The sequence below is a fragment of the Felis catus genome, chromosome B1, assembly GCF_018350175.1.
Source record: "Felis catus isolate Fca126 chromosome B1, F.catus_Fca126_mat1.0, whole genome shotgun sequence".
Classification (NCBI taxonomy): domain Eukaryota; kingdom Metazoa; phylum Chordata; class Mammalia; order Carnivora; family Felidae; genus Felis; species Felis catus.
The window spans coordinates 49008811-49027713 of record NC_058371.1 but is presented as its reverse complement, the minus strand read 5'-3'; the positions used below and the strand labels follow the sequence as shown (position 1 = coordinate 49027713).

Sequence of the window (18903 nt, the reverse complement as noted above, 5' to 3'; positions counted from 1 at the left end):
ATGAAGGCTTCACAAGAAGTGGTGAGGGAAATAGAAGCTTCCATGTGGATGGAATAGATAGGGCATCTGACCAGGTCCAGCTTTATAGAAAACACAGGCTGGGTTCCCTTTGTCTTCTCAATTCCCTCATGAGATTAGCCCTGTCTCGATCCAGGCTCTACCCCCTCTTTCTAAAATATTTTCTGGAAATTTAAAAAATAATAATCATGCTTTTTTTTGCCTTCTGAGATAATTTAATTTGCTCCTCACAAAACCCAGCCCAAAAAGCAATGACAGAACAAACCAAAAACTCACTTTAGTTTTATTCTTTTCTTTTTCTAACTGCCTTAGAATGCCACGTGGGAGTTTCTACCACTCAGACCTGGAACCTTTTAGGAGGACCTGGACTCCCGTTACTTTGATGTAACACTCTCGGACTCAGTTTGCTGAGTCCTGGTGCCTAATTCTACACCTAGAGTGGGGTTTGGTCTCCACAACTCCACAAACACCCCTCTACCAAATGCTGTCCCTGAAGATAAGCACATGGATCCTGTTTGCTTTAATGATAGTAATAATGAACACTGTCATTAGTTATTGAATACCTAACTAGATGCAAAGTATTGGCAGGTGTTTACCTTATTGATATACTCAATTTCACAGTGCCCTGTAAAATAATTATTAGTACTGTGCCCATTTTTCAGATGAGGACACTAAGGCTAAAAGAAACTGAACAGATCTGCTGTGGTTGTTGCTGGCCCCCCAGCCGGCTCTAGTTCTGAATCACCAATTTTGTTCTTCCCTTAGGCTACTGCTCTTTGTCTGAGGGTGACTTCCTTCCTTCCTCAGGCCATTGCTGCAACTCTCTCCGGACCTCTTTTCTCCAAGTGTGGGCCCGAATCCTTCATTTAATTCCCTACAGAGACAGAGTTTAGGTTGTCACTTTTTAGGAGAGTTGCTTGATTTTCAATGAAGTGGACAGCATTGGACATTTATTAGGAAAACTATTACACAGAGACTAACTTAAAAAGCAGGAAATGCTTTCCTGTCTGCCATCTCTAACATCCACACTCCAGGAACCAAGAGGCATGACAAGCCTGAGGAATTTTAAAGTCTTTTTTTTTATCTGCCCCCTGTCCCAGCACAGGCCCATCTGCTGAGCTCAGGTAACAAGTGTCATCAAGGGAGACACCGCTTGGTACCCCCTTCACTTCAGGTGTTCAGTTTGCACTGCTGAGGGCTTCTGGATTGAGTGCTGCTTCCCTTCCTAGAACCCTAGACCATAAGCCTCACGAGGACAGCGATCACTTGTTTTGTTCAGTCCCACATCCCGTTACCTAGCATAGGACCTGGCACCTGGTACGTGTTCAAAAAATATTTGTTGACTTCCTAATTAACTAACTCTTTGCCTGTGTAGAAATGATCTCTGCTGGACATTTCTTCACAGTAACTGCATTCTGGTGTCTCCATTTTGAGCACCTGTCACCAGGCTGGATTATTCCAGTTGTTCTTAAAACCCAGAGATCTCCAGATCCTGTCAAGGGAGATTAGAGCTACTGCATCTGTTACGTGGCTGCATCTGTTATGTAGTTATCTGCTGTGAAGTTTTAACATGTCAGGTTTGAAGCATAAACACCTGCATGGAAAAGGTTACATATCCAGATGTACCACAAAAGTCAATTTGCCACAGCCTTTTACCTGATTTTTTTTTTTTTTAACTTAAGTAAGTGGAAGAGAAATTTCCAATTTACAGCCTACGCCCTGTGTATTCTCAGTTGGGTTTTTGATTTCGTTATGGTTGACTATCTCCTGGAATGCTACTTAACCAAACTGGTGTCTACAGATACCCATTTTGACACCCTGAAATTCATGACTCTTGCTGGAAGTGATTGACTTTTACTTTGAGAAGCTATTCGAGGTCTGCTGTGAGGTAGAATAGCCAGCCCTAAATTTCAAGACTGTTGTGTCAATCCTGGAAACATTCCTGGGCATGCTAAGAATGATTCAGTTGATCGATATTCCCCAGGGCACATTTCAGCCTGGTTCACTCTGAGGTAAACCTTAGAATTTCACCTGCTTGGATATCAGCATCTGAGTTTATACCAGAAAACACCTTTAAGGAAAGGATTTTCCCAGGACTAAATGAGAATGGAACTGAATTTATCTTTAAGCAAAAGAAGATAGAAATAGTGTGTGTTTACTGCCTCCAAACCCCCAAAGAATAGTATCTCCAGGGACCCCACTTTCAGGAGTTCAATGGCCCAGCTTCTGAGGCCCTGTGTCCGCATCCCCAGGTCATTGGTGCTCATTTACTGAACTTTTTAGTCTCTGCATTCAGTAAAGAAAATAGTGATTAAGTAGGGAGAGGACGATAACAAGGACCAGAAGGAACTAGGGAACGATACTGCGCATAATTTAAACTTTTCAGAGTAAACATTTTGGGAGGTTTGGAAAGATTTTTTTTAAGGAACCTTCCCAAGATAGTTTGTTTAGAGAGCTGGCTTTTTTGATTTACAGTGCAACCAAAGCCCCACACTTCCACACATTCCCCCTGCCCTTGTAGCAATATACCTCCCAGCCTGGAGTTGCTCTGTGCATCAGCAGTGATATTCCCGTGTGTGTTTTAGGATTTCGATTACTTATGTATGACTCCATCAGATACACATTGAATTATTTATGTATTTCTTTGGACAAAATTCCATGTCAGACCTTTAAGAAAAATCAGGATACAATTGATTTACTATGGGTATGTAGGAAAGAGTTGTTATAAATAGAGAATTAGCTTAAGACAAGTCAGAATGGGGCAAGTTACTTTTCAACTGAACTTGCTTCCTAAGATCCTGAAAGAGGATAATTAGATACATAATTTCTGGATTTGCAAAAACACATTTTTTTTCAGTGGAAAAGGCCAAGCTAAAGACGGTAGTCAGTAGGAATCTCTTATAGGGAATATAAATTTTATATGAGAAAAATAAATCAATGTCCAATTCTGGTTACCAGTAATGGATAATAATAAAACCTAGAGGGGGCGCCTGGGTGGCTCAGTCTGTTAAACATGGGACTCCAGCTCAGGTCATGATCTCACGGTCTGTGAGTTTGAGCCCCACATTGGGCTTTGTGCTGGCAGCTCAGAGCCTGGAGCCTGCTTTGGATTCTGTGTCTTCCTCTCTGTCCCTCCCCTGCTCACACTCTGTCTCTCTAAAACGAATACATGTTAAAAAAAAAAAAATACAACAAAAAAAACCTAGAGGTATCACAGACTGCCAAAAATGTGTAGTATTTTTCTCTATCCATGGTGACTAGCAAAATGCTTAACTTCCTTAAGAGGGCATTAGAAACAGCATAATATTTTTTTTTTTTAACGTTTATTTATTTTTGAGACAGAGAGAGACAGAGCATGAACGGGGGAGGGTCAGAGAGAGAGGGAGACACAGAACCCGAAACAGGCTCCAGGCTCTGAGCCATCAGCACAGAGCCTGACGTGGGGCTTGAACTCACGAACCGCAAGATCATGACCTGAGCCGAAGTCGGATGCTTAACCGACTGAGCCACCCAGGCGCCCCAGAAACACCATAATCTTAACATTTGTATAGAATCATGCTGTACATGTCTTTTTTTTTTTTCTTTTTAATTTTTTTTTTCAACATTTTTTTATTTATTTTTGGGACAGAGAGAGACAGAGGGTGAACAGGGGAGGGGCAGAGAGAGAGGGAGACACAGAATGGGAAACAGGCTCCAGGCTCTGAGCCATCAGCCCAGAGCCCGATGCGGGGCTCGAACTCCCGGACCGCGAGATCGTGACCTGGCTGAAGTCGGACGCTTAACCGACTGCGCCACCCAGGCGCCCCTGTACACGTCTTACAGTAGGCATGAGTGTGTGACCATTTTCACTTCTAAAAACACATTAATGCTAAGAAAATGTCTAGAGAAATATATAATGGGGTGTAGTGGTGCCTCCTTAGGGTTTTACTGAGCACTCTTCAGTCTGGAAAGGTGAGGAGTAAGGAAGAGATGACTAATGTTATCAGAATCCCAAAGTGACCATCATTACCGTTGTTTGTTGTGACAATTCTGGGGCATCTCTGGAAGCTGGAAAGAGGGAATGTCAACTTTATTTGGTAAATATCTCCAAATGTTAGACTAGGGTGTAAAAGGAATTAAGTTTAGAAAGATTTCTTTCAATTGGTGGATGATAGAGGCTTAATGAAAGGTAAATTTAGGACATTGGGATTTTTTTAGGACTGTATCATAAAGGGCAATCCCCGTGCTTTCCCAGAAAACATATTAGTGCCATTGTCAGATACAAGGAGGGATGAATTGTTGGTCTGACCCATTTTATGGCTCGTCCAACTCTGTACTTCTCTTTGGATTGTTTTTGAACTTAGGACGTCCCAAACCATTCCTCTCATCTTTTTTCCCAAACTGGTGCCTTCTCCACCTGTAAAGTATTTTCCTCTATAGTCCTGCCGGTCTCCCAGGCTTGCATCACCATGGATCTTGATGACTTCTTTCATTCCCTTCTCTCCTCACTTGAAATTCCTTTCCCTGTGTTTTCTCTACAACCTGTGTTTTAGTCAGATACCCTCTGAGTCTCAGTTCATCAGTGAAGTTTGTGATCACTGATAGCTCTTTCTCACTTGAAACAAAATTGCCCTTTCCAAGGCATTTCCATTTATTGTCTCTAGTATTCAGCTTGGCACTTAGTCTCATGCAGCTGCAGAACTTGCCCTGTTTACCTTACCTCTCCCAGTTGACAGTGAGCCCTTTGGAGGCAGTGATCGTGTTTTTACTACCCATGGTGCTTGACATGTGGTAAGCACTGAGTTAATACTTTTTGGATTGGAATGCTTTAAATGCAAGGGGCCTGAGGAGATGGTTGTCTTGTACCTCTTGCTAAAAGTAGTTTTCATTCTTTGTAGGTTTCACGTGGACAAACTCTCTTCGGCTCATGTATACCTTCGATTACATAAGGTAACTGGATTTAAACATGGACTCATGCTTTTTCTTTAGTGATGAGCATCCTCTCTTGTCCTCTGTCCTTTTTTTTTTTTTTTTTTTTTTTTTTTGGCAGTTAAATTGCTTAAAATAATAAATATGTGCAAAAGATAAAAAAAGGTAGCAAATGAAGAGCTGTCCTACCCCTGACCCAGAAAATGACTAAGGGAAATTCTGGTGACTTTGAAACTTGAAAGGGGACATAGTGTACGTACCTTAGCTAGAACCACTGCCCTAATTATCCTGCAACTTTAGGTGTGTTGTTCGTCACCTCTGCTCTCTCTCCCTTTCATTTCAGTTGACAGTTCTGGACCTTCTGTCTTCTCCAGTGGAGATCACATGTGGTTCCTTTTACTCACACTCATGTGATTGTCCTGCCTCACCAAGGATAGATGTTCCCAGTTATCAGGGGGCTTCTTTGGGACTTTTAACACAGCATTATAATAGTAAAGGAAAAAGATGCAATGTTTCCTAGTAACATAAGACCACTATTATTTCTAATGCCTTAACATTCGTATGTTTTATACAGTTGAATCATAGGGTATACGTACTTGGTATGTGTATTGCCTTTTTTTTTTTTTTTTAAATGTCCTATTTTGGAATGCTTTTAGATTTACAGAGAAGTTGCAGAAATAGTCTATACTACATGGGGTTCCCATATACCCCATGCCTGGCTTCCCCCATTGTTAACGTCTTAACATGACCATGGCAGATTTGTCAGAACCAAGAAGCAACATTGGTATGTTACTGTTCACTAAGCTCCGGGCTCTATTTTGATTTCACCAGTTTTTCCGTTAATGTCCTTTTTCTGTTTCAGGATCCAGTCTAGTGTCCCATGTTGTGTTTAGTTGTCACGTGTGCCTAGTCTCTGGTCTGTGACAGTTCACGCTCTGAAAGTGTGAGATTTTTCTCTGTTTTTCATGAGCATGGCAATTTGAGAAGTACTGGTCAGGTTTTTTTACAGAAGGCCCCTCAATTTGAGTTTATCCAATGTTTTTCTCATGACTGGAGTTACGGGTTTTGGAGGAAGAATAGCACAGGAGTGGAGTGCCCTCCTCATCACATTATGTCAGGGGCACGTGCATTAGTAGAATTTATCACCAGTGATGCTAACCTTCATCTCCTGGCCAGGCCAGTGTTTGCCAGGTTTCCTCCCCTCTCCCATACTCTGTTGTTTGGACACAGATCACCGAGTCCCACCCGTACTCACAGGGGAGGGGATGGAATTAAGCTTCACTTCTTGGAGTGGGGAGTATCTACATAAACTTAGAAGGAAGATTCTATCTCTTCTCCCCTACATATTTAATACAGCAGTTTACGTGTATCAGTATGGACCCATACATTTATTTTATACTTCGGGTTATAATCGGTTCTATGTTATTTGGTTGCTGAAGTTGTTCCAGCTTTGGTTGGAGCTCTTTCAGCTTGGCTCCTGTGTTGCTTTGATATGCTCCCGTCCTTTTGGTTTTTGAGCACTTCCTTTCTGACACTCTAAGATGGTGTGGGCTCTTCTTGTATTTTCCCTGCCCCAGTCCTAGAATCGGGCCTTTCTCCAAGGAACCCTGATTCCTTTCACTGGGGAATTGTATTTAGGAGCCAAGATCTGGACTTGGTGTGCTCACTGCTCCTAGAGTGTCATTGCTTCTAAGCCCTCTCAGCAGAAAGAGCTAGGAAGTACATGCATGTATATTAACCCACGTTAGTAATTTCATGTGTTAGATTGTTTCTCTGTCTATCTGTATCTATGTTAAGCATGAGCTCAAACTGATGTCTGTGATGAATCTGTTATTATAGAGGCCATTGTAGTCTTTTCTCTTTGCTTCTCTATTAATTCCTTCTCACTGTGAGAAGCCTGGTTCTCACCATCTACCATCTATTTGCTTTTTGACTCCCACTATATGTGGAAATGGTTTCAGATGTGTTCAGCTTTATCCCCATACGAAACAACTTTATCAACTAAAGTATGCTGTTTGTGTGCAATTATTTTTGTCTTTTTGCCTTACAGTTTCCAGTTGAAATGCTGTTTTCCAAAGTTATTTGTAAGCTGCTTTTTTTTTTTACCCCATGCCTTTCAGTGATGTCATGCCATGCACTCCCAATTCTTTTGTCTCCATTTATATTCCATCCTGTTGATTGTATTATTACAACAATTTTTAATTCCCCTAGTTGATTGTATTACTCTTTCATGTGACAGTTTTGAAAACTTTTTCATGTTACTGTATTATTTTCATATTTATTGTTTTGACTGGCTGCTTTGAGTTGATATGCCACAGTTACCTGGCTCCCCTGTCAGAATATAAGTTGTTTATAGTTTTCAGCATCATGAATCCCCAACGCGAAGTTTTTTTTATGAACCACTTTCTGTTTTTCTTTTTGAATTGGGTTTTTTTACAATAATTCTCGGGGTGCCTGGGTGGCTCAGTCGGTTAAGCATCCGACTTCAGCTCAGGTCATGATCTCACAGTCTGTGAGTTCGAGCCCTGCGTCAGGCTGTGTGCTGACAGCTCAGAGCCTGGAGCCTGCTTTGGATTCTGTGTCTCCCTCTCTCTCTGCCCCTCCCCTGCTCATGCTCTGTCTCTCTCTGTCTCAAAAATAAAAACATTAAAAAAAATTTTTTTTCAGAAGTAGAATCACTGAGCCAGAAGATAGAAGCATTTGGGAGATGTTTCAAAGACCAGATTGCCCTCTAAAAATATTGCGCTAGCTTAAAATGCTACCTGATATATACAGGTTTTCCAGACCTTCCTGGGATTTTATAACTTAAAAAATATGGCAACCTTTTGACAATTTTTCAATAAATGCAAGATGCTATTTCATTATGGTTATAATATTCACTTCTTAATTTACTAGCAAGGTTAAACATTGTGCCCCATCTTTATTTATACCGTTGATATTTTTGAGAACTGTGTTGTAAAGGAAAAGAGGAAGATTGTGAACTCTGTGCTGGAACAAAACTCTGGATTCTCCTTGGCAACTTCTTGCCATTTTGGAACTACTTTAAGTTTAGAGGAAATAAAGTATGGTATTACCAAGTTTCCTCTTGGTTCAGATTAAACTTTTTTCCTTTAGACTCTGTGTCAGAAAATGGAAGTAATAGCAGTAGTCCCAAGTTGACATTACCACCAGTTTCTCCTTGTGTGAAAAGAAATTTAATTTCACTTTCTTTTGGAAGCACATAATGTGCTCAGTAAAAATAAATGCTTTTTAGGGACCATTTACATGGTTGATCTGTATAGTAAACGGCATAGCCTTTTGTACTTAATAGGTACCAAGTACGTGTTAGTGATGAAATAAAACTAGAGTGGTTCAGGATCCAGACTGCTGGATTTGAATCCTGGCTCTGCTGCTTACTGGCTGTGTGACTTTGAGCAAGTTACCTAGCTGTGCCCGTTTTCTCATCTGTAAAAGGGAGCAATCGGTACCTATGTTACTGAGGATTAAGTGAGCTAGCATGAGTGAGGCAGTTAGGATAATGCCTGGCACATGCTAAGCATCGTATGTGTTAATTTTGTTGTCGAATTCAATCCAGACCTTGAAGATCTCAGATATTCAGCAGTGTTCTTTCCTAGGCTGCTTTGGTTTTTGAAAACCCATAGAAGAGTCTCTAATCTCATTACCATGGATGGCACAAAGCCCACAGTTACATTCTGACATTTACATATTGAGGGCACCTCACACTCTCCACAGAGTTTACTCTGACTTTAGTCATAATGCTAAGCTGAGTGATTTTTTTTTCAAGTCTGCTCATATTATATTAGAAGTAGCAAAACAGGAAGATGAGGTTGCTTTAGGAATACTGACAGACACAGGTATTAAGAAGGGCTATCAGGATGTAGCCTGACATCAAGGACCAAGAAAGTACGTTTCCACGAGAATTTCTTAAGCACCCTACTCTGGGCTCAGTTGCTACAACATGGCTTTAGCCCTGGGTTCATGTCTCACCTCTGTCCTGTCACTTACTAGATTTAGGGGACTTTGACCCAGTTACTTAACCTTGCTAAGCTTCATTTCTTCATTGCTAAAGTGAAGGTAAACTATTTCACATGGCTATTTACTTAGTGCCTGGCACGTGGGTACTTAAAACATGGTAGCTGTTTTGTTTTTTAATTACTCATTTTGATTTATTTAGTGTAGGCTCAGTCTGCTTCTGTGTATTTTAGAAGTCCCTGAAGGCATCATATTATAACCTGGTGTAATGTTTGATATTCTTAATAATGACATTGTGTTATCAAGATGTGAAATTCAGAATCCTTTATTTTAGTGGTCAGAGAATTGCACAGCCTGAGATAGGTCATTAAAGTAATGGCAAACTTAAATCACTTATTTTTTGGTCACAATTTATGTATTTGAGAGATCCCCATTTTCAAACAAAAACAAATTTAGAAACATGACGGTATAAATTAATCTCAAGTATTTAGTAGGAAGAACATTTCGTTCCCATACAGAAGTGCTTCTTTAATCCTATGCCTGGTTGGAGCCAGTACTGAGGTGATTCCATTGCTCTTGCCTCTGAAGTATTTTTGTTGTTTTGGGATGGCTTTGCTTATTCAGCTTTGACTTTGTTACATTATCTGTACAGAAAATGAGTCAATATTATTTTTCCCTTAGGGTGGATAGTTGTATCTAACACACTAAGAGCTGAGTTTCTAATTAAGGCTGATAGATGACCTACCAGATGTTTGACAGCCAAAACTATGAGGTGTCTCTTTGTGAGCAGGGTCGTAAGGACCTCAGCAAAGAAGACTTCCACTTATCAAAAATAGGGCACCATTTCCCTACACGGTTTCTAGAAGTAAGAATGAAGAGAAGAAAGTAACAAGAAAGAGGGGAAAGTTACTCAGGCATAATTATAGTTAATATTGTGGTGGGGGGTTTTCAATACCCTTTTTCCTCACTTCTTAAGTGTTAGTATTTTCTGTATTACTTGTACTGCCTTCTCTCAAACATTCCCATAATAGACTTCATTTTTCAGTGTTCTGAAATATAGTGAAGAGTCTCTGCTTTTAATAAAATTGTGCTTCGTAAGGCACTAAAACCCTGTAAGTGCTCCAGTATCGATCAGTTACAAAGTAGTCGACCATCTGGTTTATTTTTGTTTCAGGGGGAAAAGATAGAAGACATCCCAAAGGAAGTCTTGATGGACTGTGCCCATCTTGTGAAGGCCAATAGCATTCAAGGTCAGTTTTCCTAGAGGTGTTTTCAGAATTAACACCGATTTCTGTGTCTGAAGTAGAATACTTTCAGAGAATATGTTGGGGACTTTGGCTGGAGTCAAAGGAATAATATGTAGTATGCCTTTCCCCTGTTTTGTCCTTTCAAGTGGCAGTTCTGCTACCTATCAGAGAACTAAAAACCCATCTCCCCACCCCTCTAATGACGGTGGCCCTTTCTTGGCTCTTTCTACCCTGTCTTCCTTCCTTTGACTAGAAAGTTGTCTAGATCTGCCTACCCTTGAGGTTATGTAGAAAGGCTTTCAGAAATGAGGTTAATGGCTAAGCAAGAGATGTGTCTCGTGGTTTTATTTTTAATGTTGTGTGATGTCTTTATTTCTGTCATTTGTCCTTAGATTCTAGAGCTCAAGTCTCTACATCCCTGTTTCCTACTTTTTGTTTCTCTCCTTCTCCTCCTAAGTACTTCTTTCTCCCTGCGAATTGTGAAGGTATCGAGTCTGTTGATCTTTTTATCTCCCAAAGAATCTTACTTGGTTGGTCTGGGGTGATCCAGGAGTATCCATATTTTTACAGTGCTCTCCGGGAGATTATAATGTGCAGAGAGGGTTGAGAACAATTGCTCTAAGTGTTTTAGGTAAGGCCTGAAATTCTGGGCTTGGTGCTTCTTTGTTTCTACTGTCAGTAGTAGATTTAATCTGTCAGTAGGTCAAGAAGGACAACTTTTGGGGAGGAAATGAGAGTTAAAAAGGGGAGCCAGGAAGGAGATGGTATGCTGCTAAGAATGATTAAGCTAGTTAGGAGGTTGGATTTTGGTGTGTAGGACATAGACCTAGGTAGAGTAGAGGTCAGTTTGGTTTGATGTGAGGGTCAGAGGTGATCCAGAGGGTTGGAAAGAAATCTGGTTTGGGTGGAGGATAAGTGCACAGGGCAGACTGAGAGCAGGTACCAGGGGTCGGTGATTACAGGACAGGAGCTGACCCGTGTACCCCTTCTCCATCGCTTAGACTGCGTTTCCTAAATCTAACTTGGGCAGTTTTAATGGGTCAGATACCTAGCCAAAGAAAGTAGAAGGCTGGTCTTGTAGAGCCACTGACTTTCAGCCCCGTAAATCATTAAGTTGCAGTTAGTTTTAGGACATTCCATTTTTATGAGTGGGACAGGGTTTCTTAAGATTTCCAGTTAAGAGCTTCTTTTATTAAAGTAAAAATAATAAAGTTAAAACAATCATTATTCTCTGTGTGTTGCAACCTCTTTCACATGTTCTTGTCCCCTTTCCATGCCCCTGGCTAGCAGATGTAACTTTATTAAAGGATCTTTGGACTCTTTATTCTGGGCCCAGTCTCTTGCTTCGTAATCTCTTTATAGTTTACCAGTTCTAGAGAAAACAGAAGAGAATACTGCCTTACTTCGCTCTGCTCTTTGGCCTTCCACAGTGAGAGCTCACTTAGCAAAATAAGGAGCCAAGCCCAGGAACTTCACTCGAGTCCCCAGCAGAGGATGCCAAGGAGTGAAGAAGGGGTTCTCCTGCGGGGTTTGCTAGGGACACTCCATTCCCGTTGCGGTGCAGTTGAAATATTTTCCCCCCTGCTTGACCTCAGAACCGAGGGCGTTGGGTTAATCTTGTTTGTCATCATAGAATCTAGTCAGCCAGTTTATTCATTTTAGAATCTTTTGCTAGATTAAACTTTCTAAAAGCTTCGACACTCCCTGTGACACGCCTCGCCTTATCTGTACAATTGAGTCCAGACTTGTTAAGCTGGAAGTGAAGCATCTCTGATCTGACGGCAGGCTTTGTTTCCCTTCAAATTATTTCACACTCCAGCCAAAGCACGTATTTGCTGTTTTCCTACCTTATGCCTTTGCTTATGTTGTCTCCTTTGCCCTCAGTTTTGTCTTCCTTGTCAATCATCCCATGTCTAGCGCCAAACTAAGGTTCAAGGTCCACCCAGTAGTTGTAGTAATGGTAGTAGAGTTACCGTTGAATGTTAATTACATGTCTGGCACTGTGCTAAGAACATTACAAATTAATTCATTTATCAACCCTACTGAGTTATGCATATTATTTTCATCTGTAGATGAGGGAGCTGAGCTTCAGGGAATTAAGGAACCTGCCCAAGGTCTCAGAGCTCTGAAGTGTGGCAGTAGCTGCATTGAAGTCAGACAGTGTCTTTGAAGTCTTCTGTCTTAACCACTAGACTGTATTAACCTCTCCCGTGCAGCCTTTCCTTTCTTCCAGTGTGGGTGACCACTGCCCTTTCTGAGCTACTTCAGCATTCTACCTATACCTTTCCAATATCATTTGATAACTTCTGTTTTTCATCATAGTTATTTATGTACTTATCTGCCTTCCTTCAGTTTTGGAAGGCAAGACCCATTGTCTGATCCATATTGGATCTCCCCTAGCACCATGCACATCGAGATTTTTTTAAATCTTAATTTTGAAAAAAAAATTTCAAACCTACAGGAAAGTTACAAGAAAAATATAACTCTTGTATACCCTGTAGTTAGATTCAACAATTTTTCTGTATTTGCTTTCTCTCTATAATGCTCTAATTATTAGGTTTGTGGTTTCTTTCTTTTTTTTTTTTTTTAGCTGAACCATTTGGAGGAAAATTATAGATCTTATAACCCTTCAGCGTGTCCTAAGAGCAATGACATTGTTTTAAGTGACTGTATTACTGATCAAATTTCAGGAAATTTAACATGGATAGAATACTGTTATTTGATACACAGCCCACATGTAAGTTTTTCCAGTTCTCCCACCATGGTCCCTTTATAGCATTTTTTTTTTTTTTTCTGATGCAGGATTATGTGTTATAGTTCCTCACCATGTGTCTAGTCTCTTTTTATCTAAAGGCACTACTTTGTCTTTCAAGACATTGACACCTTGAGTGGAGACCGGTTGTAGACTATCTTGTGATTTGGGTTGGTCTGATTCTTCCACTTGAGCACGAGTGCATGCATTGCACTCTTCCAAAGCATCTGTGCTTTTATTACTTTGATATGTTTTCTTTGGTAACAGAGTTGCCACTGCTAAAAGAAATTAAAAAAAACAAAACAAAAAACACCTCTACTGAACCAGTCCAGTTTCCTCATGTTTCACATGGGATTCTGGGAGCTGTGGGGACTTTCCCTGAGTGACATAGCTGATCATGGTGGTGCAGGTCCCTTAAATCCCAGACCTTAGCCTTTTGCTTTATCTTGCTGTTTAGCCTTTATTGGATCAAGGACTCCTTTGAGGAAACCTATTCGATCCTTTTCGCTGTAAAAAAAAAAAAAAAAAAAAAAAAAAATGCATATCATAAACTTTGCATCCGATATTAGGGAGTCTCAGAAGTCCCTGCTTTCCTTCCTAATACTTTTGCTTGAATTGTGTTGTTCACCTTTGCCATTTGCCATTTGTGGATGGGTTTAAAAAAAAAAAAAGCATTCTGTGGTTTGAATCACTCGATGGCTATTTATGCAAAGCCTTTTCCTCTGTTGGATTTTGGTAATTTGCCAGTGGGTGAGGGCAAATTGCTTAGTGTCCTGCCCGCATGTTGAAGACAGTCTCTCTTGGCAGGCTGCAAGATGAACAATGTGAATGTGGTGTATACACCATGGTCTAACCTGAAGAAAACAGCTGACATGGATGTGGGACAGATAGGCTTTCACAGGCAGAAGGATGTAAGTATTGTTTGCCACCAGAGGACATGGAGTGGAGTCCTGGTCTTCTGTCTAACACTTTCATTGTCAAAGGCTCAGCATGATGTATGTTTTCTAAGTCCCTCTCAGCTGCATTGCTCAGCCCCTAGACAGCGACTCCTTTGTTCTGGAGGGGAAAACGTATGATTAAGATTTCAGTTTTGGGGGTGCCTGGGTGGCTCCATCAGTTAAGTATCCGACTTTGACTCAGGTCACAATATTGCAGTTCATGGGTTCAAGCCCCATGTTGGATTCTGTGATGACAGCTCAGAGCCTGGAGCCTGCTTCAGAATCTGACTCCCTCTCTCTCTGCCCGTCCCCCGCTCACCCTCTGTCTCCTCTCTCAAAAAAATGAATAAATGTTAAAAAAAATAAAAATTAAAAAAAAAAAAAGATTTCAGTTTTGTTCCCCCCTTTCTCAAAGGTGAAAATTGTGACAGTGGAGAAGAAAGTGAATGAGATCCTGAACCGATTAGAAAAGACCAGAATGGAGCGGTTTCCAGATCTAGCGGCAGAGAAGGAATGCAGAGACCGAGAAGAGAGGAATGAGAAAAAAGCCCAAATTCAGGAAATGAAAAGGCGAGAGAAGGAAGAGATGAAGAAGAAGCGAGAAATGGACGAACTTAGGTATGTCTGAGCTACGATATTGGTGTTGACCTTGGAGATTCCTCACTGCTGATTTTCACCAGGGACCAACCTGAAGGAAGTATATACTGGTGGAGAGAGGGACATAGGACAAGCTCAGGGCCTTAAACAGCTTAGAAAAAGGTAGTTATGCGGATGCGTTGGTCAAATGACATGCTTTTATAGGGGCAGGATATGAGAGCATGTGAAATAAAGTAGCTGGTTTTATTCTTAGATAAACTATCATAGGTTATCTTTAGAGTTTGGTTTGTAAGCATCTTCAGGAGAAGAAAATATGCTATATTAACGGATTAACATCAATTCATATGATATTTGAATAAGGTTGTCTTAGCTCCAAAGACCAGTGCCTCAAATCTGTTTTTAGAACCGTTTTTGTTAATATTTTGAAAGTTTGAAGTAATTAATGTCATGAGGCCTATCGCAAAACACTCCATTTTAAAATAGTAAACAGGAGGGGGGCCTGGCTGGCTCAGTCAGTAGAGTGTGTGACTCTCTCTTAGGATTGTGAGTTCAGTCTTCACGTTGGGCATGGAACCTACTTAAAAAAATAAAAATTTTTAAAAATAAGTGAAATGAAAACATAAGACCAAGGGGGAGAGGAAGGAAAAAAAAAAAAAAGGGAGGGAGCCAAACCATAAGAGACTCCTAAAAACTGAGAATAAACTGAGGGTTGATGGGTGCTGGGAGGGAGAGGGAGGTGGGTGATAGGCATTGAGGAGGGCACCTATTGGGATGAGCACTGGGTGCTGTATGGAAACCAATTTGACAATAAATTTCATATTAAAAAAATAGGGAAAAAAAAGATATATGACAGTATGAATAAAAAGGCTGGTGGTTGATAAATCAAAAAAAAATTTTTAAATAAAAATAAGTAAAATGATAAATCATAGTTAAAATACAATTTGGGTCCTGAAATACTAGTGTATAAGAATACTGACTGTATTAGTTTTCTGTGGCTACTGTAACACATTATCACAAATTTAGTGTCTTCAAACAACATAGATTTATTATCTTACAGTTCCACCTATCCATACATTAGAAGTCCAACATGGTTCTCACTGGGCTAAAAGGAAGGTGTTAGCAGGGCTGTGTTCCTTCCTGGAACTCTAGGGGAGAATCTGTTTCCTCTTCTAGCTCCTAGAGGCCATCCACATTCCTTGGCTTGTGGCGCCTTCCTCCATCGTCAAAACTGGCAATCTGGCATCTCTTACACCCTCCTTCCAAAGTCACAGCCCCCTCTTCGACCTTCTCTGCTTTTGAGGACCAGGGTGATGACATTGGGCCCACCCAGACAATCCACAACCTCTCCAATATAAGATCCTTAACCCAACCACATCTGCAAAGTCCCTTTTGCCAGATGAAGTTACATATTTGCAGGTTCTGGATATTGGGATGTAGACATCTTTGAGTAGGATCATTATTCTCCCTACCACTGGGTATGTTGTGCTATACCTGAGGAGGCTCTTAGGTTTTCTTTGTCGAAGAAGGAATCTAGTCCTGCAACTTCTACTTATAGAATTTCTAGATTTTCCCACATTTTTCCATAGATATCATTTGTGTAAATGTAACAAAAAGAAATTGGGAAAGATGTATTGCTGTGCCTTTGGAAATGGCATAGGATCAAAATGAGCTGTCTTGCCACATGCTGACTTGATTTCCATAGAATACACTGGATTATTAGAAAGATTGTTGGGTCAGAATGCAGGTATTGTGATCAAGTACTGGTATTAGTTATCTGCATGCATGTATTCCTGTTGGGGGTTCTGCTAAAACAGGATAAGTGGCCTCATTTAAAATATAATATTCAAATGGAGAACTCCAGAAGTGTTATCTTGAGTTATAATCTGCTAACATGAGATAAACAAATGCACAGATTTCTTTTGACCTAGATTGTGAGTCTGCTTTGTGTTGTGAGTGAAAGAAAAATTATCAACTTGATCAGTGCAGTAAAATGTGTGTAATTTTGAGCAGTGTGGGATTGAGAGTAGCTTACTCATTTTTGTTTTTAGTGCGGAGTGGAGGAAAGATTGAAAACATGCCTTCTTGTGCCCTTTACAAACCTAACAATTTTGTTTAGAAACCTAATATGTTAGGCATAATAATATCACTTAATGTACTTGAAAACTTAATAAGAGGGGCACCTGGGTGGCTCAGTCACTTGAGCGTCCAATTCTTGGTTTCAGCTCTGATCATGATTCCAGAGTGGTGGGATCAAGCCCTGTGTCTGGCTCCATGCTAAGTGTGGAGCCTGCTTAAGATCCTCTCTCCTTCCCTCCCTCTCTCTCTCCCCCTCTCCCTCTCTCTCTCCCTCTCCCTCTCCCTCTCCCTCTCCCTCTCCCTCTCCCTCTCTCTCTCCCTCTCCCTCTCCCTCTCCCTCTCCCTCTCCCTCTCCCTCTCCCTCTCCCTCTCCCTCTCCCTCTCCCTCTCCCTCTCCCTCTTTCTCCCTGTCTCTCCCTCACTCCCTCTCCATCTCTCTCTCTCTCTCTGCCCTGCTTGCACACACACATTCTCTCTAAAATAAAAAATAATAATAGTTTTTTTAAAAACTTAAGAATAGCTAACATTTTTGGACACTTGTCATCTTCCAAACACTGTACTGGGTTTAGCTGTGTGATCTCATTTAAATCTAGCAATAGCCATGCAAGTCAAATATTGTTATTGGTGTTTTCTAGAAGGGCAAACTGAACCTAAAAAGCAGGTAAGTAACTCACCCAAAGTCACATAACTAATCTGATTCTCAAGTTCGTACACAATATTACCACACTTTTCTGCCTTGTTCAGTCTATTCAGTATTAAAGTAAAATTTTACTATAAATCAAGTAACTTACGGCAATTTATCTTAAAATACATTATTACATTTTTGTTTCAAATTAAGCTGTGTGCTAGTAAAATTTAGGGAATTTTGTATGTTTGATTTTACTAGTTTAAATTAAAACACAATGTTCGTATCAGATTTTCTTTTATTGTTTCAACAACACAAAACATTTAAATAAGCTGAAGGGGAAAATTTTCGTTATTGAATGAAATTTTTGCTTCAAGAGCAAATTTAATCAGTCCCATTTTCTTTCTTTTTTTAAAAATGTTGATTTATTTATTTGAGAGAGAGCACACATGTGAGCAGGGGAGGGGCAGAGAGAGAGAGGGAAAGAGAGAGAATCCCCACAGAGCCAGATGTGGGGCTTGATCCCACCAACCATGGGATCATGACCTGAGCCAAAATCAAGAGTTCGACGCTTAACCAACTGAGCCACCCAGGTGCTCCTAATCAGTCCTATTTTCTAAGCTGTCCCTAGTCACTTGTATTTTTTCCATTTGTTTTCTCAGACACAAATTTTTATCCTCTTATTACTCTGGTAACATATCAAAAGGAAAATGTAAGTGGAATAGATGGAAAAATCACTTTTATATTCCGTGTTTTTCTACTTCGTCTCTACCGCTTTCTTTTTAATACACTTTCACGGATCTCAGGAAACCAAAAGACCCCACTTTTTTGGTGTTCATTTCTGTGAAACCGACGCCACAAAACTGACTTGCTTTCACAAGCTGCTGAAGGTAGCAGGACTCGGGGCAGAGCTGCGGGGCTGGGGACCGACGCGGTGACCTAGCACGTGTTGGCTTGGCAGGCTCACCGCTGCCGTCTGGGTGCCTTGTTCCGCAGCTTTGGCGAGATCCCAGCAGCGAGCTCCGCGCTTCTGAGCTGTTTTAGAATCTTTTCTCACATCCGTAGGGCTTCGTACGTCACTTTAATTTTGGTCTTTGACTCTTCCACCTGAGAGGTCAAATGCTGTGCCTACAGAAGCCTCTCATTCCAAAGTCTTTCTCTTGGCTTTCTGACAGCAAAAATTTTATTATTTTCACCAGCAGTTGGTTCTTTTATTTGGAACATCTGGTAGGGAATGTCCACTTTAGTTGCTCTGATTGCTTAAGAAATTGACTTTTGAATCTGCAGGGGATTCTACAGAGAAGCCAGGAAGCTATTCTTATCTTGGAAGCTATCCCCAGTGCTTCCAGATGGTTTCAGTGAAGAAACACTCAACAGCCTCACATCCACAGATCTCCAGCTTCCTTCCAATTCTGAAACCATTATTTAGACTCTGGTCTCCTTTACCCTCTCAGCTTTTTGAACAAGAATGGCAATGGAAAAAAGCGGATCAAATTGCCATTGCGTTGTCCCAAGTTCTTTGAGCTCTAGGCAGGATCTTATCCATCAGCCTTCAGCTCAGCAGTGAACAAGGCAAAGCCTACCACACAGAAGGCACTGACTTCCCTTTCAGAGGCACAACAGTAGCCCCTGGGGACAACTCCATCTTGTTCTTGTAGATGGAGCCCTTTACTCCTTGTCCTCAGTGTGCAGAAATTGTAATGATCTGGTAATGTACATAAGTCTTCATAAAGACCATCCTCTCAGGTAGGTTTTAGAAATATTTGGGTT

General features: G+C 40.8%; 1 protein-coding gene across 4 annotated transcripts in view; it reads left to right on the top strand.

Annotated features, from left to right (window-relative positions):
* The window catches only part of CCDC25 (coiled-coil domain containing 25), a 40895-nt gene that overhangs the window by 10780 nt on the left and 11212 nt on the right, over positions 1-18903 (top strand). For 3 of the 4 annotated variants that reach the window (XM_003984829.6, XM_019828595.3, XM_011281542.4), the window contains 4 exons: positions 4896-4947; positions 10073-10148; positions 13705-13808; positions 14251-14453. In XM_003984829.6, coding sequence (XP_003984878.2) covers positions 4896-4947; positions 10073-10148; positions 13705-13808; positions 14251-14453 — 435 coding nt within the window. The remainder of the gene's footprint in view (positions 1-4895; positions 4948-10072; positions 10149-13704; positions 13809-14250; positions 14454-18903) is intronic. The other variant, XM_045055601.1, reaches the window with a different exon arrangement.